At 44.2% G+C, this 25,470-nt stretch overlaps 1 protein-coding gene across 1 annotated transcript in view; it reads left to right on the top strand.

Moving 5' to 3' along the window:
- Positions 1-24,741, top strand: part of LOC137369640 (brain and acute leukemia cytoplasmic protein-like) — a 48,132-nt gene extending 23,391 nt beyond the window's left edge. The window contains exons 2-3 of the mRNA XM_068030974.1: positions 598-779; positions 24,631-24,741. Of these exons, the coding sequence (XP_067887075.1) occupies positions 598-779; positions 24,631-24,741 (293 nt within the window). The remainder of the gene's footprint in view (positions 1-597; positions 780-24,630) is intronic.
- Positions 24,742-25,470: the final 729 nt, after the last annotated feature.

Below are 25,470 nucleotides of genomic sequence, written 5' to 3'. Positions count from 1 at the left end.
ATCCTAGTGACAGGCTCACAAACCCAGTTCATTATGGGTATACAAGCCATGTGACCAGGATAAGGGAGTCAAGATTAGCAGAGCAGATATGGGAACAAGTTCATGAGTGCCTGGCTCCCACAATCCCAATTTAATAGCATTAATATAAGAGTAGTTTTACATGATAAAAATATGGCTAATGGACAGAAAATGTGTGGGACTGCTGCTAATATAGAGCCACCTTAAGAAACAACTGAAACCACCTGATGCTAATTCATTCTTTGAAAATATAATGCACAAGGACATTCTAAATTCCACTACTTCATACTTCAATCTGTTTAAATGATGCACTTCAGGTCAGGTAGTGTATATTGGGATTCGATCTCTCAGAACAGGTTTGCTGTTGGTTAATCACAAGACTATCATCTTGGACCTCTATCTCTGAATAATTAATGGCCACACAAAATTCATTCCAGATAAACCTAGTGTGCATACATGTGAAATGCCTAATGCATTAAAACTCCTGGGATAAGGAACTCTTTATGTGACATTGGCTGTTTGCTAATTTTTATTTACTGAATGAAATGTAATAACCTTAAAAAAAACTGTTTTTAACAGGTACTTCTGAAGGAGGAACTCAAACTCATACCCACGTAACCATGTCTTCTACTGTACATGAAAAAGTGAGCGCCGATAAAAAGACATCTACTATTGGAACAAACACACACAGTGAAAAACATCAGCTAACACATGTCCCAGCAACTACAAAACAGAAATTACGTATGCTTAGAACAGAAGAGGTATGTTTACAATGTCTGACAAAGTCACGAACTCTGAAAAAAATATTTTTAAACTAAATTGCTACCAAGTGCATTTACAACATTTTTTTTTGGTTAGTTTCATCTGTAAGTAAATTTTTGTCTGTTTTGACCAATTGATTGACAATTACAGAGATGCACAGGAGACCTGAGCCCAATATGTTTCTTTCCATTCTGCCTTTCTATTCAGGCAATGTGCTGTTGAGATGTTTAAGCTCTATATCCTTAAATCCTAAATTTTCATTTGAATAGGCTCTGGATTTTACTTTTGGATCCACTCTGGAGTTTCCTCTGGATAGACTTGAATTTTCCTTTTGGGGAGTCTCTGGATTTTCCTTGGGGAGGACCTGAATTTTATTCTTGGTAGACTCTGGATTTTTCTCTGGAGTGGGTCTGGAATTTCATCTGAGGAGATTCTGGATTCGCTTCTGGAGTAGTTCTGGGTTTTCCTTTGGGGTGGGTCTGGAATTTTGTCTGGGGAGACTCTGGGTTTTCCTTTGGGTGGGTCTGGAATTTTGTCTGGGGAGACTCTGGGGTTTTCCTTTGGGGTGGGTCTGGAATTTTCTGTGGGGAGGCTGGGTTTTCCTTTGGGGTAGCTGTAGATTTTCCTCTGTATAGGCTCTGGACTCATTAGATTCTGATAATAAACAGCAGCTGTTAGTTTCAGTTTTAGGTTAGCCTCATGCATAACCTTTTTTGTGGGCATAATGACACAGTTGCTATGATCCCTTCCTCCCTGGGCTAAAAGAAATATGTTTTATAATTATATTTTCTTAATCCAACCAAGTTTTATATCCACTAGCTGTTTCAGCTACTCTGCTCTTTGGACTTCTGGTCTTGTTTTTATGTTGTCCATCATCTTCTATTCAATTTTTCTTACTCACAGACCACCTTTTGGAAATTTGTTCATGTTTACCCTACTCTTAAAAAATGTAATTCCACTTACATTTCCAACTAATACTACATCCTCCTTACTTTGGCACTTGTTAGTACTACAACTTGCTGTGAACACTCAAATTATGCACCACTTTGAAAATTGTGGCTTAATCCAGGGTAGTATGCCAGTTGTTAAAACCTTTCCCACATCTTTAGATCCTTCCAACTACATGCCTTCGGAATTCTCTGTAATCAGAGAGATTAGAGATGCAGAGAGTTGTACAAAAACAAATCAGGGTGACTTGTTCTTTCCCGACCAGCAGCACCACCCACCTCGACACACACAACTGCAAAATGGTTTGGTCACCCCTGTTAGAACATCTAAGATGATGAGCTCACTCTGTGATGACTCACAAGTGTGAATTGCATTCTGTCTGAATCACATACAGTCTGCTTAAACATCAACATACAGTACCAGAGAAAATCTTGGACTGATTCCATTATAGATATTGTTAATAATTACATACTTAATTTAGGTTTTAATTAACTAAAATAAAAACAATAATGCTATTTCCAGACAGTTATTGTTTAAGTCAGTATTAAGTGGCATGTTTAAGAGTCTTACTTAAAATCCAGAGGGTAAATAGAACTAACTCATGTACACAATTTATATAGTTCTTGTGAGGGGTTCATTTTATTGACGTCTGTAATCCTTTGCTAATTACAGCAGAGGTTTTGATGGGACCAGAGAATAGATTTGTTAGAGTAAGAAGATTTTAGTAAAACAGTATGGGACTGAATTTCCACAGAGGTTCTCCTGCTTGTCCTGAGAAAATGGTGTTTCCACAGTTCTTCAGTCAAAATTGCAGCTGGTGATTGTGCTGTCCCTATGGAAATCCACCTCTTATATATCCAAGTATTAAAACTATTGAAAGGATCAGCGATGGTTTGTATATTAATGATTTGTAAAAGGGGATAGAGACAAAACTGTCAAAACTGTCCGAAAGCAATTCTTTACTAGGTTTTAACATAGGTTCTAACCTACGTTCCCTTGTCCTGCTCCCACAGTTTAATTTAAAATAGTATTCCAAATTACCTTTTTCCAACCCATTCACTATCTACTGTACCTCCTGTAAGATCACTACTCAGATGTTGTTTTTCCAGGCTCTCTGCTCTTTCCTCATAACTCGGACCCTTGACACTAGGATCAGCTTCATGGGCATTTTTCTGCTCTTTCTCCAATATTTGAATGTTTTCTTTGTTCCTTCATGATCAGAACTGGGTACTGTAATCAAGCTATGGTCAGACGAGAGCACTGTGCCAGCTTGTTCATTCCCTTTACAAAAGATGTCCAGGAATTTTAACTCTCTATTTGGGAATTAAACCTTAAAGCCTGAGTTAAATAAAAGAATGTTACAGAAAACATAAAAGGGATTCTTATATGATTTATTATTGATTGCAAGCAGAAAACCTTTAAAAGTATAATGCAAAATTGCCAAAACCAACATGCTCAGACTAAACAACATGACCCTAAATAGATTAATAAACAAATTAGAAGAGGAAAATTAGCTGTACAAATCCTGCAGGGAGAAGGGGTTCACTTCAATGAATACAGGAAACACGATGAAAGTGTGATCAAATGGGCAAATTGTGACCTAGAAAAAAACATAACCCCTGAGGAAAAACATAACAGTAAAAAATTGCTTCAATACCACAACAGAAAGGGAACAGTTAGAGAAGAGGGGAAATCTATAAAAGATCGCTAATGAGCTTGAATTTGAGGATAAGCACAGAATAGTAAATATTCTAAATGGCTACTTCCTCCAAGTATTCTCAAAGGAAGACATGAGCAACATGCCCTCTCCAAACAAAGATATACCAAATAAAATAAATGGCTTTATCATAAATGAGAAACCCTTACCCATGTTTTAGTTACCTCAAGATGCTCTACTAGCCAGCCTCCCATTTATCACCCTCCATAAAATGAACTCATTCAAAAATCTTCTGCCTGGATCCTAACTCGCAGCAAGTCCTGTTCACCCATCACCCCTGTGCTCACTGGCTCCCGGTCCACCAATACCTCAAATTTCAATTCTCCTCCAGCTGAAGTGGTGAAGCACTGGTCATCCTCGTGTTCAAATCCCTTCACTGTCTCATCCCCTCCCTTTCTCAATAACCCCCTCCAGCCCTACAGTCATCTGCCTTTCTCCAACTCTGGCCTCTTGAGCAAACCCAACTTCCTTTGCCTCACCATTGGCAGCTGTACCGATAGCTGTCTAAGTCCAAAATCTGAAATACCGCCCCTAAGCCTCTCTGCCTCTCTCTCCCCTTTTAAGACTCATGAAAATCTACCTTTTTGACCAAGCTTTTAGGTCACTCATCCTAATGTCTCCTTCTTTGGCTCAGTGTGAATTTTTTGTTTGATTACATTCCTGTGAAATACCTTGGGGGGAATTTTATCTGGCAGTGGGTGACTCAATGTCTGGAGAAACCGCGCTGAGATCCCCGGGTCGCCTCTTTTCCAGAAGTCCTGCTGAATTTAGTGCCAATCAGACACTTAACTGAACAGCGGCAGACCTTCCATAGGATCTAGGACCTCATCGTCGGAAGTCCCACCCTTGGAGAGTTGCCAGCCAATTAGAAGCTGGCATCTGCAGTACCTCTGCGGTGGCAGTGACTGCTGCTGGAGATACTCGTACTAGAGGCTGAGGAACGTCACTGGAGCCAGGCCTCGGGTAGCTCAGGGCAGGATGGGGATCACGTGGGAGGACGGCCAGCAGCAAGGGCAGGGGGCTGGCCCTCAGCAGGCCCCCCTCTTCCTGATGCAGGGTCCCTCGTTCAGGCACTGTGTCTTTTAATGATGGACCATCAAATCAGCTGGGATGGCGGTGGGGGTCGGGGTTCCTGCCACCATCCTGCCTCCACCAAACTTTAGTTCAGGGCGGGAAGACCTGTGAACGGCCTTCCCATCCCGGTGCCAATTGAGGCCCTTAACTGGGCAATTAACTCCCAATTATTTGCTTCTTCCCATCCCAGCCGCAATTAGCCATTCAGTGGGCATCACTGTCGCCGCACGGGAAGCATGGCACAAAAAATCGTGTGGGCTGCTTCCTAGCTCCAGGATGGTTGGGGGGGTGGGGAAAGGGGGGGGGTCCCTCGTTAAAAGGTACTTAGTACCCGCTGAGAGCCCTGCCCTTGCTGCCAACCCCCTTTTTCCAACCCCCCACCCCCTCACCCCCACCCCGTAAGACCCCTCCCGCCCTAACCTGCCTGTGGCCTGGGTCCAGCGATGCTCCTCGGTCTCTGGTAGGTGCTCCTGCAGCAGCAGCTTCGCGTCTGCGGTGGCACTGCAGCTGCCGGCCTCTGATTGGCTGGCAGCTCTCCAAGGGCGAGACTTCTGGCAATGGGGTACTTAATCCTGTGGAAGGCCTTCTGCTGTCCACTTAAGTGCCTGATTGGCACTAGATTTGGCAGGACTTCCTGAGAAGAGGTGACTTGGGAATTTTGGCATCAATTTTTCTGGACGTCGAGACCCCCACCGTCAGAATAAAATTCCCCCCCTCATTTCAGATTGTTAAACTTCCTCCTGATCATGGAGAAACACTCCTGGCATTGACCTCTGCTGATATTTGTTCCCGCTAGCTTCTGAGCATATGTCTGGAAGACATCCTGCCTCTCTGCTGATACAGGACATCTCTCCTTTCCACCTCTTCCACATTGTCTGAAATCCTTGGTGCACATTCTCTTGCATGTTCAGCCTTTCACAAAATATTGCAGACCTGATGGCCTTTTGCAAAAACTCCAACCGCTTCTTGCAGCCACAATGCACCTCACCTTTAAAAGTTACAGGCTGCCTTTAAGTAGCACTTAATATATCCGTCCGTGCTGCTGATGTGTGCAGCCAGTGAACAGCATGTCAAGTGCTGGCTGCATGCTGCAATCATTTAAAAGAGCAGGCAGAACAAATTTGACATGCTGCCATCAATGTAATGAACAGCCATGGGTTAATTCCGTACCGCAATTCCCACACCCGTTTTCAGGGATTGCCAATTTCTCTCCCAGTGAGTACTCATCACCGGAGTTAAGTCAGAGTAGGGAGTCTACAGGCTTGGTACCAGGATTCAGAAATTCAATGCAAAGTGGTCAAATTTTCAGATAATACCAGAACAAGAGGGGCAGTGGAATTGGAAAAGGCAGCTCAGGAAATGTGGAATGAGTTGGGCAAAAAATTTATGTGAGCAGAACAATGGCAAAAAAAAGTAATTAAAACAACCATAAAGAGCTACTGAAAGGAAGGAAAAATAGACAAAAGACTTACACCGATAATGTTGTTAAAATAACTGAAGATGAAACTGAAAGAGATTGAAGAGTCTTTCTTAGTAAATTTGATGCCAAACGGGGTCGATTTTGGTTTGGAGTGCAGATCAGGTGGACACTAAGCAACCAAGGAGGCTTATGATAAATGTCACAGACTTGTCAGAAAAATTAAAGCCCATGGGATACAGGGGAATATGGCAGGTTGGATCCAAAATTGGCTCAGTGACAGGAAACAAAGGGTAGTAGTCGACGGATGTATTTGTGAATGGAAAGCGTTTTCCAGAGGCGTTCCACAGTGCTCAGTGTTTGGTCCCTTGCTGTTTGTGGTATATATTAATGATTTGGACTTAAATGTGGGAGGCATAATTGGTAAATTTGCTGATGACACAAAAGTTGGCCGTACAGTTGATAGTGAAGAGGATAGTTGTAGACTCCAGAACGATATCAATGGTTTGGCAGAGTGGGCGGAAAAGTGGCAAATGGAATTCAATCCAGAGAAGTGTGAGATAATGTATTTGGGGAGGGCAAATAAAGCGAGGGAATACACAGTAAATGGGAGGATATTGAGAGGGGTAGAAGAAGTGAGAGACCTTGAAGTGCATGTGCACAGGTCCCTGAAAGTGGCAGGACAAGTAGATAGAGTGGTGAAGAAGGCATATGGAATGCTTTCCTTTATTGGCCGAGGTATAGAATACAAAAGCAAGGATGTAATGCTGGAACTGTATAAAATGCTGGTTAGGCCATAGCTGGAGTATTGTGTACAGTTCTGGTCACATTACAGGAAGGACATAATTGCTCTGGAGAGAGTACGGAGGAGATTTACAAGAATGTTACCAGGGCTTGAAAGTTGCAGCTATGAGGAAAGGTTGGGTTGGCTAGGGTTGTTTTCCTTCAGAACAGAGCAGGCTGAGGGGTGACTTAATTGAGGTGTACAAAATTATGAGGGGCCTAGATAGAGTAGACAGGAAGGACCTGTTTCCCCTAGTGGAGAGGTCAATTACCAGGGGGCACAGATTTAAGTTGATTGGAAGAAGGATTAGAAGGGACATGAAGAAAAACTTTTTCACCCAGAGGGTGGTGGGTGTCTGGCATTCACTGTCAGGATTGGTGGTGGAGGCTGAAACCCTCAACTCATTTAAAAGGTACCTGGACATGCACCCGAAGTGCTTTAACCTGCAAGGTTATGGACTCGGTGCTGGAAGGTGGGATTCGATTGGGCGGCTAGATTTTTTGGCTGGCACCGAAATGATGGGCTGAATGCCTCCTGCTGTGCTGTAATTTTTCTGTGATTCCAGTTTGCACTGGAGTGCTGACTTGGGTTGCATTAGAGTGCTGAAGTGTGAGTTCTGTGACTGAGGGTAATTAAGGGTTAGTTGTATCTAAAGTCTAGTCTTTCTTTTAAGTAGCAAATTAACTTTACAGTTGCTGTTTGGGTTGGAGAGGTGCGTTTTAGACCAGCTTTGAAAACAGAGTTCACTCAAGCTCTGCTTGCAGCTGCACCTTGTTAATTAGATAATTGGCTTAAACCAGTTTTCAGGGGCTAGAGTCAGACAGTATAAAAGTGGGCAATCTTACAGTGCTGACTTCGTTTGCACTGAGTGCTGACTTGGGTTGTATTAGAGTGCTAAAGTGGGAGTTTTGTGACTGAGGGAGTTCGGGGAGCGAGGAGCTCCTTTCATTTCCTGCCTGTCCTCAAAGAGCGTGAGGGGAGCTGAGAGTTTTCACAGAGCACAGCTGACTGGTGAGTAAGTCCTGGTGGGTATTTTTCAAACTGGATTGAATTGTAAGTCATTGTTTTAGCAAGACTTAGTTGATTGTTTTTATTATAATAGTCTTCTAAAGTTTTAAATTTAAAGGGTTTAGTCATGGCAGGAAAGCTTAAAGCCGTGATTTGCTCCTCTTGCTGCATGTGGGAATCCGGGAACATATCCAGTTCCCGGGACGAGCATGTGTGCAGGAAGTGTGTCCGGCTGCAGCTCCTGGAAGCTCGGGTTTCAGAGCTGGAACAGCGGCTGGAAACACTGTGGAGCATCCGTGAGTCTGAGAGCATCGTGGATAGCACGTATAGAGAGGTGATCACACCAGAGTTGAAGGGACTTGAGGAAGGAAGGGAATGGGTGACCACCAGGCAGTCCAACAGAATTGGGCAGATAGTTCAGGAGTCCCCTGGGGTCCCGCTTGCAAATCAGTATTCCATTTTGGAGACTGATAAGGCCGGTTCCTCCAGGGAGTCCAGACAGAGCCAAGCTTCTGGCACCACAAGCAGCCTGTCAGCACAGGAAGGGGGAAAGAGAGGAAGCGCAATAGTAATAGGGGATTCTATAGTCAGGGGGACAGATAGGCGCTACTGTGGTCGTCAGCGTGACTCCAGGATGGTGTGTTGCCTCCCTGGTGCCAGGGTCCGGGATGTCACTGACTGGCTGCAGGGCATCCTGAAGGATAAGGCAGAGGTCATGGTACATGTTGGTACCAATGACATAGGTAGAAAGAGGGATGAAGTCTTGCATCAAGAATTCAGGGAGTTAGGCAGCAGACTAAAAAGCAGGACATCTCGGGCTGTAATCTCTGGATTACCCCCAGTGCCACGTGCTAGCGAGTATAGAAATAGGAGATTAGCACAGATGAAAGCGTGGCTTAAGAGTTGATGCAGGATGGAGGATTTTAGAGTCCAGGACCACTGGGACCGTTTCTGGGGAAGGTGGGACCTGTACAAGCAGGACGGTCTACATCTAAACCAGAGGGGGACTAACATCCTTGCTGGCGGGTTTGCTCGTGTCATTGGGAGGAGTTTAAACTAATTTGGCATGGGGAGGGGATGCAGACTCCTAGCAGAATAGGGACACAGCTAAACACAGGAAAGCAAACAAGTCAGAGGGAACACAGTGGAAGTAAGTTTCAAGGGAGTAAGACCAGGATGAATGGCCTCTACTTTAATGTCAGGAGTATTACAGGTAAGTTGGATGAGTTAAGGGCAAGGATTGACACGTGGAATTGTGATATAGTAGCCATCATGGAGACATGGTTGAGGGAGGGGCAGGATTGGCAGCTCAATATCCCGGTATATAGAATCTTCAGGCAAGACAGAGGAGGGGGTAAAAGAGGAGGGGGCATTGCAATATTAGTTGAGGAATCAGTTACTGCAGTAAGGAGAGATGATATCTTGGAGGGGGCATCAAATGAAGCTTTATGGGTAGAGTTTAGGAATAAAAAAGGGACAGCCACATTGCTAGGTGTTTATTATAGACCCCCAGATAGTCAGCGGGAAATCAAGGGAGGGTGCAGTGCTGGACCTAATTCTGGGGAATGAAGACGGACAGGTGGTTGATGTGTTGGTGGGGGAGCATTTTGGTGATAGTGACCACAACATGGTACAATTTAAGCTTGTTATGGAGAAAGAAATAGACAAGTTGCAAAAAACGTTTTTGGATTGGGGGAGAGTGAATTTTAGTATAATAAGGCAGGATTTGGCCAAGGTAGAATGGAAAGAGTTACTTGCCGAGAAATCTACTGAAGAGCAGCATTCAAAAAGGAAATGGGGAGAGTATTGGCCCAACATGTTCCCTCTAGGGTAATAGGTAGGAGCAACAAGCCCAGAGAACCATGGATAACCAGAAACATTCAGGGTACGATGAGAAGGAAAAGAGAGGCTTTTAGCAAATACAAAGAGAGCAAATCAATAGAAGCATTAGTGGAGTACAGCAAGTGTAGGATGGAGCTTAAGAAAGCAATTAGGAGAGCAAAGAGGGGACATGAGAAAGCTCTGGCTGGTAAAAGTAGGGAAAATCCCAAGATATTCTATAAGCATATCAATAGGAAGAGGATAACCAGGGAAAGAGTAGGACCCATTAGAGACCAAGGGGGAAATCTGTGGGTGGAGCCAGAGGACATTGGTAGGGTGTTGAATGAATGCTTCACATCTGTCTTCACCCAAGAGAATGAGGAAGTAGATATGGAACTCAGAGAGAGACTGTGAGGTTCTTGAGCAAATTGTCATAGGCAGTGACAAGGTATTGGAGGTTTTGGCAGGCTTAAAAGTGAACAAATCTCCAGATCCAGATGATTTGTGTCCCAGGATGCTGTGGGAGGCGAGGGTGGTGATTGCAGGGGCTCTGACCCAAATTTTTAATTCCTCTCTGACCAGTGAGTCTCACGTCAGTGGTAGGGAAACTATTGCAGAAAATTCTGAAGGAGAGAATCTATCTCCACTTGGAGAGGCAAAATTTGATTAGGAATAGTCAGCATGGCTTTGTCAGAGGGAGGTCATGCCTAACAAATTTGATTGCATTTTTTGAACATGTGACCAGGTGTGTAGATGAGGGTCGTGCAGTTGATGTAGTTTACATGGATTTCAGCAAAGCCTTTGACAAGGTCCCACATGGGAGACTTATCAAGAAAGCAAATGCACATGGGATACAGGGTAACTTGATAAGGTGGATTCAAAATTGGCTTAGCTGTAGGAGACAGAGAGTGATGACAGATGGCTGTTTTAGTGACTGGAAGCCAGTGTCCAGTGGCGTACCACAGGGATCTGTGCTGGGTCCCCTACTGTTTGTCATTTATATAAATGACATAGATGACTATGTGGGGGGTAGGATCAGTAAGTTCGCGGATGACACAAAGATTGGCCGAGTGGTTAACAGTGAGGTTGAGTGTCTTGGGTTACAGGAAGATATAGACGGGATGGTCAAATGGGCAGAAAAGTGGCAGATGGAATTTAACCCTGAAAAGTGTGAGGTGATACACTTTGGCAGGCGTAATGTGACATGGAAGTATTCAATGAATGAGGAACAAAGGGACCTTGGCATGTTTGTCCATAGATCCCTGAAGGCAGAAGGGCAGGTTAATAGGGTGGTGAAAAAGGCATGTGGGACACTTGCCTTTATCAATCGAGGCATAGATTACAAAAGCAGGGAGGTCATGTTGGAGTTGTACAGACCTTTGGTAAGGCCACAGCTGGAGTACTGTGTGCAATTCTGGTCGCCACATTATAGGAAGGATGTGAGGGGGTGCAGAGGCGATTCACCAGGATGCTGCCTGGGATGGAACATTTAAGCTATGAAGAGAGGTTGGATAGGCTTGTGTTGTTTTTGCTGGAGCAGAGAAGACTGAGGGGTGACCTGATCGAGGTGTACAAGATTATGAGGGGCATGGACAGGGTGGATAGGGAGCAGCTGTTCCCCTTAGTTGAAGGGGCAGTTACTAGGGGACACAAGTTTAAGGTGAGGGGCAGGAGGTTTAAGAGGGATTTGAGGAAGAACTTTTTTACCCAGAGGGTGGTGACGGTCTGGAATGCACTGCCTGGGAGGGTGGTAGAGGCGGGTTGCCTCACATCCTTTAAAAAGTACCTGGATGAGCACTTGGCATGTCATAACATTCAAGGCTATGGTCCAAGTGCTGGCAAATGGGATTAGGTAGACAGGTCAGGTGTCTTTAATGCATTGGTGCAGACTCGATGGGCCGAAGGGCCTCTTCTGCACTGTATTATTCTGTGATTTTATAATATGATAATCAAGCTGAATATAGAGAATGCAGAGGAGCACGGAAAAGGAAATAGCAAGGGCAAAGAGAAGATATGAGAAAAGATTAGTGGGAAACAGAAAAGAACAGTAAAGTGTTTTATGAAATATGGATTAAGAGGAAAGTCAAAGGAAAGGTGGAGTTAATTAAGAACCTAAAAGGAAATCTTGTAGAGGCTGAGGATAATGTTTCAGTACTCAATGAATACTTCGTATCTGTCCTCACTAAAGAAGTGGATGCTGCCAATGTAACAGTAAAGGAAGATCAGCTTGAGAAATGCTCAAATTAGAAAAGTCACCCTGCCCAAAATGGATGTATCCCAGGTTGCTGAGGGAAGTAATGGTGGAAATAGCAGAGGCTCTGGCCACAGTTTTCAATCGTTTTTGGATATGGGAATCATGCCCGAGGACTGGAGGGTTGCATATGTTTAAAAAAGGGGAGAGAGCTAAACCAGCCAACAACAGTCTAATCAGCCTAATGTCAGTGGTGGGGAAACTTTTAGAAACAATGCCTGCAAAATTCAGCTCATTAGCGTCCGATTTTCTGGCGCTACATGTACAGCGTTACCTCCAAAATGGTGTCCAAGGTGTGCATACACACTTCTGGTGTGAGTCACACTGGACAACATTTTGTTGAGGGCATTAACACAGGCAACGTACATCTGTGCAATGCTGATTTGATGTCAGTGCTGCATGTTGTAGCTCAGCAATCCAGTTAACAGGCCCTCTTAACCTTGCAGAGCTGAACATGTGTTCAGCAGCAGGAAGGACCCTCACCAGCGCTATTTAAAGGGATCATCAACTAGATTAGATTAGATTAGATTAGAGATACAGCACTGAAACAGGCCCTTCGGCCCACCGAGTCTGTGCCGAACATCAACCACCCATTTATACTAATCCTATATTCCTACCAAACATCCCCACCTGTCCCTATATTGCCCTACCACCTACCTATACTAGTGACAATTTATAACGGCCAATTTACCTGTCAACCTGCAAGTCTTTTGGCTTGTGGGAGGAAACCGGAGCACCCGGAGAAAACCCACGCAGACACAGGGAGAACTTGCAAACTCCACACAGGCAGTACCCGGAATCGAACCCGGGTCCCTGGAGCTGTGAGGCTGCAGTGCTAACCACTGCGCCACTGTGCCGCCCTTTCAGGTAGATGCTGATTGATTTCTACTGACTCTTGCTGTGATTGTAGAAGTGCTTGATGGTTTCTAGTGTTCTTTTAGAAGCAGTTAAAGTCTACAGGGAAGTTTGTGGCACATGCCGAAGAACTTTACTTTCAGCAGAACTCCATATCCACCCAACGTATTCAGGCGGTAAACAGTTGTTTTTCAGACTGGAAGAAGCTGCACAGTGGGGTCCCCCAGGATTTGGTACTAGGACCACTGCTTTTCTCGATATGTATTAATGATTTAGACTTGGATGCACAGGGCACAATTTCAAAACTCAAAAAACAGAAGTATGGTGAATTGTGAGGAAGATTCCTCCTTCAAGAGAACATAGACAAGCTAGCTGAATGGGCAGACACATGGTAGATGAAATTCAATGCAGAGAAAAGTGAAGTGATACATTTTGGTAGGAAGAATGAGAAGAGGTAAGATAAACTGAAAGGTACAATTCTAAAGGGGTTGCAGAAACAGAGAGTACATGTGCACAAATTGTTGAAGGTGGCAGAGCAGGTTGGGAAAGTGATTAAAAAGGCATATAGGATCCTGGGCTTTAGACATAAAGTACAAAAGCAAGGAAATTATGATGAATCTTTATAAAACATTGATTCAGCCTCAACTGGAGTATTGTGTCCCATTCTGGGCACTGCACTTTAGGAAGGGTGTGAATGTGTGACAGGATGCAGAAAAGATTTACCATTGATGAAATAAAAAATGAACTGGAGGAATTATGAAATATAAGTCAACTGTTGAAATGAACCACAAGAAAGTGGGAACCATGAGAAAATGTATTTCATTGAGATATTGAAAATCATGAGGGGTCTATACAACGTAGATAGAGAGAAATTGTTCCCATTGGTGGAAGAGACAAGAACCAAAGGACACAGATGTCGGTGATTGGCAAAAGAATCAAAGGCGACATGAGGAAAATATATTTTATGCAGCAAGTGGTTAGGATCTGGAATGTACTGCCTGAGAGATTGGTGAAGGCAGAGTCAACTGTGGAATTCAAAAGAGAATTCAATAATTTATAGAAGGGAAGAATTGTAGAGCTACAGGGTAAGGGCGGGGGAATGGGACTAGCTAAATTGCTTTTGCAGAGAGGTGGCATGCACTCAATGGGCCAAATGACCTCCTTCTGTGCTTTAACCATTCTATGATTCAATGGGAGCAATTCTCCTACCTGAATCTAAGTGAGGAACAATGTGAGAGACATCTGCGCTTCGGTAAGGATGTCCTCACTGAAATATGTCACCTGCTGCAGGCTTAACTGCAGCAACAGAGCAGGACAAGGATGGCATTGCTAGTGGCTGTGAAGGTTACTGTGGACAAGGGCTTTTATGCACCTGGCTTCTTCCACACTGGAGCATGTGATATTTGCAACATCTTCCAGTTTACAGTCCACTGTTGCATAAGGGAGGTCATTGAGGCTCTATATTTCAAGACAGCTGAATACATTTTATTCTCTCCTGCCTGCGAGAAGCAGGCAGAGAAAGCACTCTGGTTCGCAAGGACTACAGGCTTCCCAATGGTGCCACTGACTGCATGCTTATCACTTTGCAGGCACCATATGTCAACTCTGAGATTTACTACAAATGAAATGCATTTCTCTACCTCAATGTCCAACTGGTATGTGAACATACGCAGGGAATTATGCAGGTCAATGCCCGATATCTTAGCAGTAGTCATGATGCCTTCATTCTGTGGGAGTCTGCAGTGCCATCTGGATTTGAGCCACCACGACAAAGCAGAGGGTGGCTACTGTGCAATAGGGGCTATCCTTTAAGGACATGGTTCATGATTCCAATGTGCAATCCCCACACATGTGGGCAGCATGCAGACAAAAGCCATGCTGCCACACAAAATGTGATGGAGCAGACCACTGTGGTGCTAAAATAACACTTACACTGCCTAGACCACTCTGGAGGAGCCCTGTATACTCAGCAGAGCACACGTCAAGATATGTGGTGGTCTCCTGCTTGCTGCACAACCTTGGCACAAGCTATATGATGTGACCAGCTGAGAAGGAGGTGGAAGAAGTGGAAGGGAGGAAGTAACTGAGACAGTCCCTTTCTGGCCGTGTTGTCTGTGATTGACTGATCTGACTGTGATACCAGTAAACACAACACCAATTCTGCATTCAACAATAGTCCCACACCTTAAGTTCCCTCTATTGTTGTCCATCACAGCATTTGCTTGGTCACAATTCTAAAATAAAAGCCACCCCAAAATAAACATTCTAAACCAAATTTACAAATCAAAGCATGCTATATCAACATCTGACATGTGGGAGTCTTTCAAACGTCAGCTGATCAACATCTGACATGTGGGAGTCTTTCAAACGTCAGCTGATTAGAATCCAGGACCAGCATGTTCCTGTGAGGAAGAAAGACAAGTTTGGCAAGTTTCGGGAAGCTTGGATAACACGGGATATTGTGAGCTTAGTCAAAAAGAAAAAGGAAGCATTTGTAAGGGCTGGAAGGCTAGGAACAGATGAATCCCTTGAGGACTATAACGACAGTAGGAAGGAACTTAAGCAAGGAGTTAGGAGGGCTAAAAGGGGTCATGAAAAGTCATTGGCAAATAGGATTAAGGAAAATCCCAAGGCTTTTTCTCCATATATAAAGCAAGAGGATAACCAGGGAAAGGGTTGGCCCACTCAAGGACAGAGATGGGAATCTATGTGTGGAGCCAGAGGAAATGGGCGAGGTGCTAAATGAGTACTTTGCATCAGTATTCACGAAAGAGAAGGACTTGGTGGATGATGAGCCTAGGGAAGGGAGTGCAGATAGTCTCAGTCATCTCATTATCAAAAAGGAGGAGGTGTTGGGTGTCTTGCAAAACATTAAGGTAGATAAGTCCCCAGGGCCTGATGGGATCTACCCTAGAATACTGAGGGAGGCAAGGGAAGAAATTGCTGGGGCCTTGACAGAAATCTTTGCAACCTCATTGGCTACAGGTGAGGTCCCAGAGGACTGGAAAATAGCCAATGTTGTTCTTTTGTTTAAGAAAGGTGGCAAGGATAATCCAGGAAATTATACGCCGGTGAGCCTTACGTCAGTGGTAGGGAAACTATTAGAGAGGATTATTCGGGACAGGATTTACTCCCATTTGGAAACAAACAAACTTATTAGCGAGAGACAGCATGGTTTTGTGAAGGAGAGGTCGTGTCTTACTAATTTGATTGAGTTTTTTGAGGAAGTGACAAAGATGATTGATGAAGGAAGGGCAGTGGATGTTCTCTATATGGACTTTAGTAAAGCCTTTGACAAGGTCCCGCATGGCAGACTGGTACAAAAGGTGAAGTCACACGGGATCAGAGGTGAGCTGGCAAGATGGATACAGAACTGGCTCGGTCATAGAAGACAGAGGGTATCAGTGGATGGGTGTTTTTCTGAATGGAGGGATGTGACTAGTGGTGTTCCGCAGGGATCAGTGCTGGGACCTTTGCTCTTTGTAGTATATATAAATGATTTGGAGGAAAATGTAGCTGGTCTGATTTGTAAGTTTGCGGACGACACAAAGGTTGGTGGAGTTGCAGATAATGATGAGGATTGTCAGAGGATACAGCAGGATATAGATCGGTTGGAGACATGGACGGAGAAATGGCAGATGGAGTTTAATCCGGACAAATGTGAGGTAATGCATTTTGGAAGGTCTAATGCAGGTGGGAAGTATACAGTAAATGGCAGAACCCTTCGAAGTATTGACAGGCAGAGAGATCTGGGCGTACAGGTCCACAGGTCACTGAAAGTGGCATCGCAGGTGGATAAGGTAGTCAAGAAGGCATACGGCATGCTTGCCTTCATCGGTCGGGGCATAGAGTATAAAAATTGGCAAGTCATGTTGCAGCTGTACAGAACCTTAGTTAGGCCACACTTAGAATATTGCGTGCAATTCTGGTCGCCACACTACCAGAAGGACGTGGAGGCTTTGGAGAGGGTACAGAGGAGGTTTACCAGGATGTTGCCTGGTCTGGAGGGCATTAGCTATGAGGAGAGGTTGGAAAAACTCGGATTGTTTTCACTGGAACGACGGAGGTGGAGGGGCGACATGATAGAGGTTTACAAAGTTATGAGCGGCATGGACAGAGTGGATAGTCAGAAGCTTTTTCCCAGGGTGGAAGAGTCAGTTACTAGGGGACATAGGTTTAAGGTGCGAGGGGCAAAGTTTAGAGGGGATGTGCAAGACGAGGTTTTTTACACAGAGGGTGGTGAGTGCCTGGAACTTGCTGCCAGGGGAGGTGGTGGAAGCAGATACGATAGCGACCTTTAAGAGACATCTTGACAAATACATGAATAGGAAAGGAATAGAGGGATATGGGCCCCGGAAGTGCAGAAGGTGTTAGTTTAGGCAGGCATTAAGATCGGCGCAGGCTTGGAGGGCTGAATGGCCTGTTCCTGTGCTGCACTGTTCTTTGTTCTTTGCTCTTTGTTCATATCACATACAAACATCAACTAATCACCCTTGTGCATTCCCTTACTGCCTGTCTTCTATGTCCCTTTGTGGAAAGCCCTGTGCCAAGTTGGTGCCAGACTCCTCCATGCTCCTTGACATTGACCACAGGCTTTCTGGCAGGTCTGACAAAGCACCATCAATGTTGCATACCCATTAGCCTTCTTCTCGGCTGCCCCATCAAAATCCTCATCTGAGTCCTCTGCAGTAGAACCCGTGAGCGACCTTACCCTCTGGCGAGCTCACACCTGCACTACCCTTGTTCCCTGACCTGGCTGCAAGCCACTGATAGCCAGTGTCTCACCATGTGCAGATCCCACCTCTAAGCTATCCTGTAAAGTATGCACAGTATCAGTATCTGAGCCAGTGGCAGTGAGTATAAAGGTAAGTGACGGTGTTTCTTTTTCATCACAATTTTCCTGCTATTCCACCTCTTGCTGTTCCACTACTGCCTCGTCAGGTTGCTGTTCTTGGGTATCTGAAAGGAGAAGTGAACATATGTAGGGCTTTGGTAAGGGTAGGGGTGGGGAGCAAGAGGCACATGCTTACACGATCTGCAGCTTGTAAATCAGAAGAGAGTGTGGGATGAAGGGAAGTAGAATGTGAGAAGGAGGATGAGGTATGAGGATTCAGTCATCTTCAATGGTATTAGTCCCGATGCTAGCTGTGGCCTCAGCCATGGCTGCTCCAATGATGGTGACCACTATCTCTTCCATTGTGGTGAGGACAAGCAGTCATGCCTGTTCTGCATTGGGTCTTGCTGCCTCTGGTTATGTGCCATTTTGTCCTGCAAGAGAGAGGGAAGTGTGTTAGTGAGTGTGGTGCAATGTGTTTGGGTGATGTGGCTGTCATAGTTGGATAACTGGCAGTGTGCACAAGCTGTGGGTGTAAAGCTTTCAGCAATGCTAAGTATGTGAGGTTGAGATAAAGCTATGAATGTTAGGTATGAGTTGTGATTGATGGAGATGGTTGGTAGGTGAGTGATGGGGGTGTGATGCATTGAATAGTGTGTGAGGATAGTGGTGCAGTTGGTGGGATATGGCATTTGAAAATGCATTCACTGATCTTGACCAATTGTGTGAAGTAATTGTACTTTATATGGCACTTCATCCAGGTCCTCGAGGCTAAACTCATGTCATTAACTGCCACTATTATCAGTTCCCACTGATTTCCTAAAATTTGTCTGATCTCCTGTAGATAGATGGCACCTTTATTCTCTACCTCCTGCACCAAAGCCTCCAGTGCAGCATTGGAAAATCTTGGAGCCCGCTCTCTGCCATGTTGTGCCATTATTGTGTGTTCCCTATGTCAAAATCACTCTTAGAATGACTTCCAGCACCTGCTCTGGTCACAATATACCTCCCTGGTCAGAGGTGCAGGCTGGCTTTAAATAGTGAAGGCTCACTTTAACTCATGCTAATCTCTCACGATTTTGCACCTCCTGCTCAGGCCTGCAGCCATTCAACAGTGCGCTTAGAACTGACTGCACACTACAATCATTTAAATTAGTAGGCAGCATGAAGTTTGTGCACTGCCTGTATCAGAAGCAATGGGTGCTGGGTAATCCCACGTCGCAATCCCTGTACCCATTTTCAGAATCTGTCCAATTTCACGGCCCATAAATTCAGGACAACATGAATTGTCACTTGGAAGAACATGGGTTAATAAATGACAGCGATGAATTTGTTAAAGGCAAATCATGTCTGACGAATTTGATTGATTATTTTGATGAAATAAAGGAGAGGGTTGATTTAGTTAGAGCAGTTGATGCGTAAATGGACTTTCAAAAGGGATTTGATAAGGTACCACGTAACAGTCTTGTTGGTAAATGTTAGCATGGGATTAAAGAGGAAGTGGCATCATGAATATGAAATCGCCTGTGAGATAGAAAGTAGAGAGTAGTAGTGAACAGTTGTTTCTCGGACTAGAGGGAGGTATGCAGTGGTGTCCTCCAGGGTTCAATATTGGGACCATAGTTCTTTTCGATATATATTAATGACCTAGACTTGGGTATACAGGGCATAATTTCAAAGATTGCAGGAGGACAGGTACAGACTGATGAAATGAGTAGACACTTGGTAAATGAGATTTAATGCAGAAAAGTCTAGAGTAATGCATTTTGGAAGAAAAATTACAAGAGGTAACATAAACTTAATGGTACAATTCAACAGGGGGCACACATACACAAATCTTTGAAGGTGGCAGGACAAGTTGATAAAAATGCTTAAGTTAGCAGAAAAGAATCGTGGCTTTATAACTAGAGGCATGGAGTATAAAAGCAAGGAAGTTATGGTAAACCTTTATAAATCACTAGTTAAATTTCAGCTAGGGAATTGTGTCCAATTCTGAGCACCATGCTTTAGGAAGGATCAAAAAGCTTTGGAGAGGATGCAGAGGAAATTTACTCGAGTGGTAGTAGGGATGATAGGTTTCAGCTGCCTGGAGAGATTGGAGAAGCTGGAAATGTTCTCCTGAATGCAAAGAATGTTAAGAGGAGATTTAATAGAGGTGTTCAAAATTATATGGGGTTTTGATGGCATAGATAGGGAGAAACTGCTGGAGGGTTGCTGAGCTGAAGATACAGATTTAAAATAGTTGGCTGAAAAGCCAGGGAAAGTTGAGATTATTTTTATTCAGTAAGTTATGATCCGAAATGCACTGCCTGAAGGGATGGTGAAAACAGATTCAATAGATTAGATCCTGACTTAAAAGAGAAAAAATTGCATGGCTGTGGGAAAAGAGCAGGGAAGTGAGAGTAATGGTAGCTCTTTCAGACAGTTGGCACAGGTAGAATGGGCCGAATGTCCTGCTTCAGTGCCCTATGGTTCTGTAACATCTGCTGTAGTTAGCTGATGATGGAGGTGGGTGGGTCAATCAATCTAGTAGTCGGTCTCGTATTTAGTTTAGTTTAAAGATACAGCACTGAAACAGGCCCTCCGGCCCACCGAGTCTGTGCCGACCATCAACCACCCATTTATACTAATCCTACACTAATTCCATATTCCTACCACATCCCCACCTGTCCCTATATTTCCCTACCACTTACCTATACTAGGGACTATTGCTAATGGCCAATTTACCTATCAACCTGCAAGTCTTTGGCATGTGGGAGGAAACCGGAGCACCCAGAGGAAACCCACGCAGACACAGGGAAAACTTGCAAACTCCACACAGGCAGGACCCAGAATTGAACCTGGGTCACTGGAGCTGTGAGGCTGCGGTGCTAACCACTGCACCACTAGGTAGGACAGGTGAGTTGCCAGTATTAATCACACTGTTTACAAGCACCATTTAGAAGGAAGGGAAATGTGGTGGGTTGATGCTCATCATGAGCCTGCAGCACCAACTTAAAGAGGGCTGGAAGCATTGGGAATAAATGGAGCAGCTGATTTCAGAACTACAGACATTTATAAGCACACAGTGGAAAAGAGGTTAAACCATAGAAACATTCAAGGCTCAAAACTAACAAGAGACCGAAGAGAAATAACGCTTTCCCTGACTACAGCTAAGGATTGCTTTCAATAGCACTTCCAACCTGTACCACCTGTTGTTTGTGGGTGATCTGAGGAAGTAGTGGTGGCAGGCAGCACTGATTGACACCAAAATGGCCTTAGGTTGGTGGGTCCTGACAACATCAGCTGACCCATTTTTGAATATTTTAATTAGTTCTCTGCCTGTTTCTGTTGTGAACACTTGCGGCCTAAATCGAGTTCCTCAAAAATCAGAACACTGGACCTTCAGCATGAAGTTAGCCGATTTCTTTCCCTGAATTACTCCGGCTACTGCAATGTTTACAGGCATAAATGGGCAATAGTGAGTCAGAAATTAGACCTGACACGTCCAACCAATGTAGAAGAGCAATAAAAATAGAAGATGCAGGAAACCCTCAGCATGTCTAGCCGCATCTGTGAAGCGAGGAACAGAGTTAACATTTTAGATCATTAGGGTTGAACAGCTTTTAAGCAAGTACAGAGGCAGGGATTAGCTCGAGGACCAGAACCTCAGCTTCCTACAAGGCACTCGACAGCCTTCCAGTCTTAACACTGAAATGAATAACTTTGGATCTTAACGACTGCTCCCATTTCCTGACAAACAGCAGGTACTGGTAATGGAGGACAGTTATACCAGAGCTATTGGGAGTATAGGAGGTGTGGGCAAGTGCTGTAGGTGGTCCTGAATATTAATTCAAATTAAATCATGTAGAACCAGACATAGGTCCAAACCAGTAAAAGGTGGTTTTGGAACCGATATCTGGAAATAATTCTTCGCACAATGGCTGGGATTTTATGGGCCCCCCCTGTGGCAGCGAAGGAGGAGGGGGGGGGATGGAGTATCACGACAGGTGATGGGAGGCCCCTCGCCTCCCCATTGCCAAGTGATCTTCCTGGGGGCGGGATAGGCTGTCCTTCCTGCCCAGAGGCCAATTGAGGTCCTTGAGGGGACTATTAATGGCCAATTAATGGCCTGATCCCGCTGCTGGGATCTTACCAGTGGTGATGGAGGGCCTCTGCCATGTGAGGAGGATGCCTTGCAACATGAGGCGCCCTCCTTGCGGGCTTGGTAGGGGGGGGTCCTCCTCCATGGGCAATTTGTGGTCCATGGGGGAACCCCACCGGGAACAACTTTACCTCCCTGGACTTCATGACCACCACCTCACCAAGCCCTTCCAGACTGGCCCCGGCAACTCCGCCTCACCTACCTCTGTTCCGGGGTTCCAGTGCTGGGCCTGGGTCTGAGGCCTCTGCAGTACCGGCAGTGGCCACTGGTCCCGGTGGCGCTACTGATACAGCTGAGCTGCTGGCCCATCTTTAAAGGGACGGGGATCCCAGCTCATGAATCTTTAATTGAAAAACACCGGACGATTGCTCTAGGGGGCTGCGAAAATGCAGAGGCGGTGTTCTCCCCCCACCCCCCTGCCTTTTCGGCCTGGTGCAGGGAGCCCCACCTCCTACACAAAATGCAGCCCAATATATGTAATAAACTTGCAGATAGTGTGTTAAAGGCAAGCACCTTGGAATCATTTCAGAAACAATTGGGTGCTGGAAGTGGGAATATTAGGATCTCTCTGGTTGGATGAATTAAGAAGGGTGGAATGTCCTTTCTCACCTGTAAATACCTTGATTTGAGCAGACAAGGTAGTCTGTTACTTCAGTGCAATATGTAAAAACTTAGATATGTCTTAACATTGTTTTTAATACCAAAGATAGAACCGCTAATGTAGCAAATATACTTAAATTTAGTAGATAAAAATTGCTTTAAACAGTGTGCTTTCAGATCCTATCATTGATCACAATGACACTCCTGAATAAAGTCTTCGCTCAGCAAGAGCAAAGAAGAAAAGGTTGCTGAGATAAAATTGGAGTAGGAAGATAGCATTAAAACTCAGCAAGAATTAAACAATGTGCTAGTTAATGATGAGGATGCTTGTTTGTTCAAATGACATAAGTAAGGGTTACAAAGAACAAGTCAGGAACTGTATCTACCTTCAAGGAGAAGTGCCTTGAATAGCCTGGATAGCTTGCTATTTCTGAGGTGTTCTTAACAGGAGACATTTCTAGATGGAGGCCTGGCATGTACTGCCTACTGTATGTAGTCTTAAGTTGAATGTTTAAAACAGTAACAAATGTAACTAATTCCCAGACATATTACTTACTCTAGTATCCATGAATGAGTCTAACATATCTTATCTAACATATTGGTGAGGGAGGGTAATTTTCAGGTGAGATGGTTCTGTATGCCTGCTCATTCAAAGAATGGCAGTGTTTTCCAGTGTTCTTTGGTCAACTAATCTTGCGTATCCCTGATTTTTATCACTCTACTATTGGTGCCTGTGCCTTCAGCTGCCTAGGCCTTAAGCTCTGGAATTCCCTCCTTAAACCTCTCTGCCTTTCTATGTCTCTCTCCTTCTTTAAGATGCTCCTTTAAAACCTACCTCCTTTGGCTTTTGTTTGTTTTATCTCCTTATGTGGCTCAGTGTCAAATTGATAATGCTCCTGTGACGTGCCTTAGGAATTTCTACTATGTTAGAGGCATTATATAAATGCAAGTTTTTGTTGACTCTTCTGTGTGTAAAATGACTGCTGAGTGTACAACATAGTAACAGTGACAGCACTTCGAAATAAATATATTAGTTGTAAAACACTTTAGGGTATCCTGAGGATGTGAAAGACGCTATGTAAATACAAGTTATTTTGGTTTCTTTAATGACTAGAAATCATGCAAAATTATATGACTACAAAGGAGCATTGGGAGCGTGGTAAAGACAAGGGATCATTGAGTAAATCCCAGAAAGCAAATCCTTGGACAGAAATGAATGGCTGAGGGAGCAATGTTGGCAAAGTAAATGCAAGCATCATCCCAGAAGCTTCATCCCTATCCATAATTAAAAACTTAAAAATTAAATTCAAATTTGTTCACTTTTTTTACCTATGTCAACTATTTGTAAAATTAGCCATCAGGGTAATGATGTACAAAGCCTGCTGTCAGCTGCAAAGATTGAAGTCAAAAACAGCCTGAAAAGATATTAAAGAGATATTTCACTAAAAATGAAACTGCTATGGTGTGAGTTCTGGGCTGTAATCTAATTCCAGGATTTCGTTGATGATTTGAAACAAATTGTGTTTGCTCTCTTGAGTGCCGATTTTAATGTCAAAATGAGGGTGGTCGTTAAAATATCTGTGGTCAACTTATTGTCCCATTTCTGTTCCACCACCATGTTTACTGGGGCTATCTGCGCAGTGGCCCACCTGAATCAGGTAGGAACCTCATTCTTCCATGCAAATCGGGGTCATATGATGTAACTTGGTCTGTTGGACCGTAACTTGGAGCAGTAGTGCTTGTATGGGCACAACACGAATAATGTGGGCCTCTGCTGCCCCAGACCTGCCCTTCTGTAATTTTCCCCAATGGTTCATCCTTCCTGCCAGCTGGGTCAGCCTCCAGGTTGCCCAATATTGCACCTGCAGTCGACAAGCTTCAGTGGGAAGCCTGTTTAGTGTATTAAGGCCCAGCCCTTGAAATAGCTGAAACCTCCTGCTGGTAGGAAAAAAATGGCATTTCATTCACTGCTCACCCGTTCCATGTCTGGTCTTAAAATCTATCTTCATCATCTTCTGATGAAAGGTCACAGACCTGAAACATTAACTCTGTTTCTCTCTACACAGATGCTGCCAGACTTGCTGAGTAGTTCCAGCTCTTTCTGTTTTTATTTCAGATTTCCAGCATTCTTAGTATTTTGCTTTTATCTTAAAATCTACCCTCTGGTTTCCAACGTATGAGAATTTTTCAACTAGTTCATAGTCTCGTAACCTGTTCTCAGATATCCAATTTTCTGCAAAGTGCTTTAACTGCATAAATGTCAAACCCATAAAAGGATTAGATAGGTGCTTTGGTCAACATCCAGCAATCATTTTGCTATATTTGCCAGTTCTTCATTGTAATCTGATGGTTTTTAACCATTTTTAAATTAATAATCTATTTCTGCTTACTTCGAAGAAAAGACGGGATGCCAACAAAATGCCTGCAAAAGAAGTCAGCATTCATGTCACAAAAAATATCTGTTCAGTTGAATCAGATGGAAGAAAAATGGAGAAATACATGAAGTAAAAAAGCAATTAACCGAGGAGCTTACAGGGCAAAGAGATCAATACTGTTTGCACTTTACAATAGATCCATTGCCACAAGACGACTTGAAGAAATTAAATGCTGAAAAACCTTCAAAGCTGAGCAGAAAATAATTATTTCTCTGTGCCTTGAGAACCAACATTTGAAGATTCATTGAAAATTCAGTGATGCAGATCTTCTTGCATTATTTTTTTTAAAAAAGCAAAATAGAGCTGTAATCAATGTGCCAATATGTATGTATGATTGTATCTGGAATTCTGAGTGCATACAAGATTGAAGTAACCTGAAAATATGCATGTAGGTTTTCCTATGGATCTCTTGATCTTGTTTGCAGATGGAGTCAAATGGACAATTTTACACTAATTAATAAGACCTCTTCCGTTCTTATTGATCTATAGGCCGGAATTTTACGGTTGATGGACGTGAGCCGGACTCCGACGTGAAAGTTGGTGGCGAACCCGCTTCCGCCTAGCCTGGGGATCCGTCCCGTATTTTATTGATCCCCAGGCTTTAATTGTCCCGAGGTGGGACTTCCACCCACTTGAGGGAGGAGGTCCCGCCTCAGTGAGCTGCCAGCCAATCAGCGGGCCGGCAGCTCTTAGGCCCAGCAGCACTACCAGGAGCGGTGGCCACTGCTGGGACTGCAACCAAGCCGACACAATGGATCCAGGAGGGGGTATGTAGGGGCATGCCTCACCAGTGGGATCGGTC

This window comes from Heterodontus francisci, chromosome 5 (assembly GCF_036365525.1).
Source record: "Heterodontus francisci isolate sHetFra1 chromosome 5, sHetFra1.hap1, whole genome shotgun sequence".
NCBI lineage: Eukaryota > Metazoa > Chordata > Chondrichthyes > Heterodontiformes > Heterodontidae > Heterodontus > Heterodontus francisci.
Note: the sequence above shows the minus strand (reverse complement) of the source record. Positions and strands in the feature narration are given on the sequence as shown.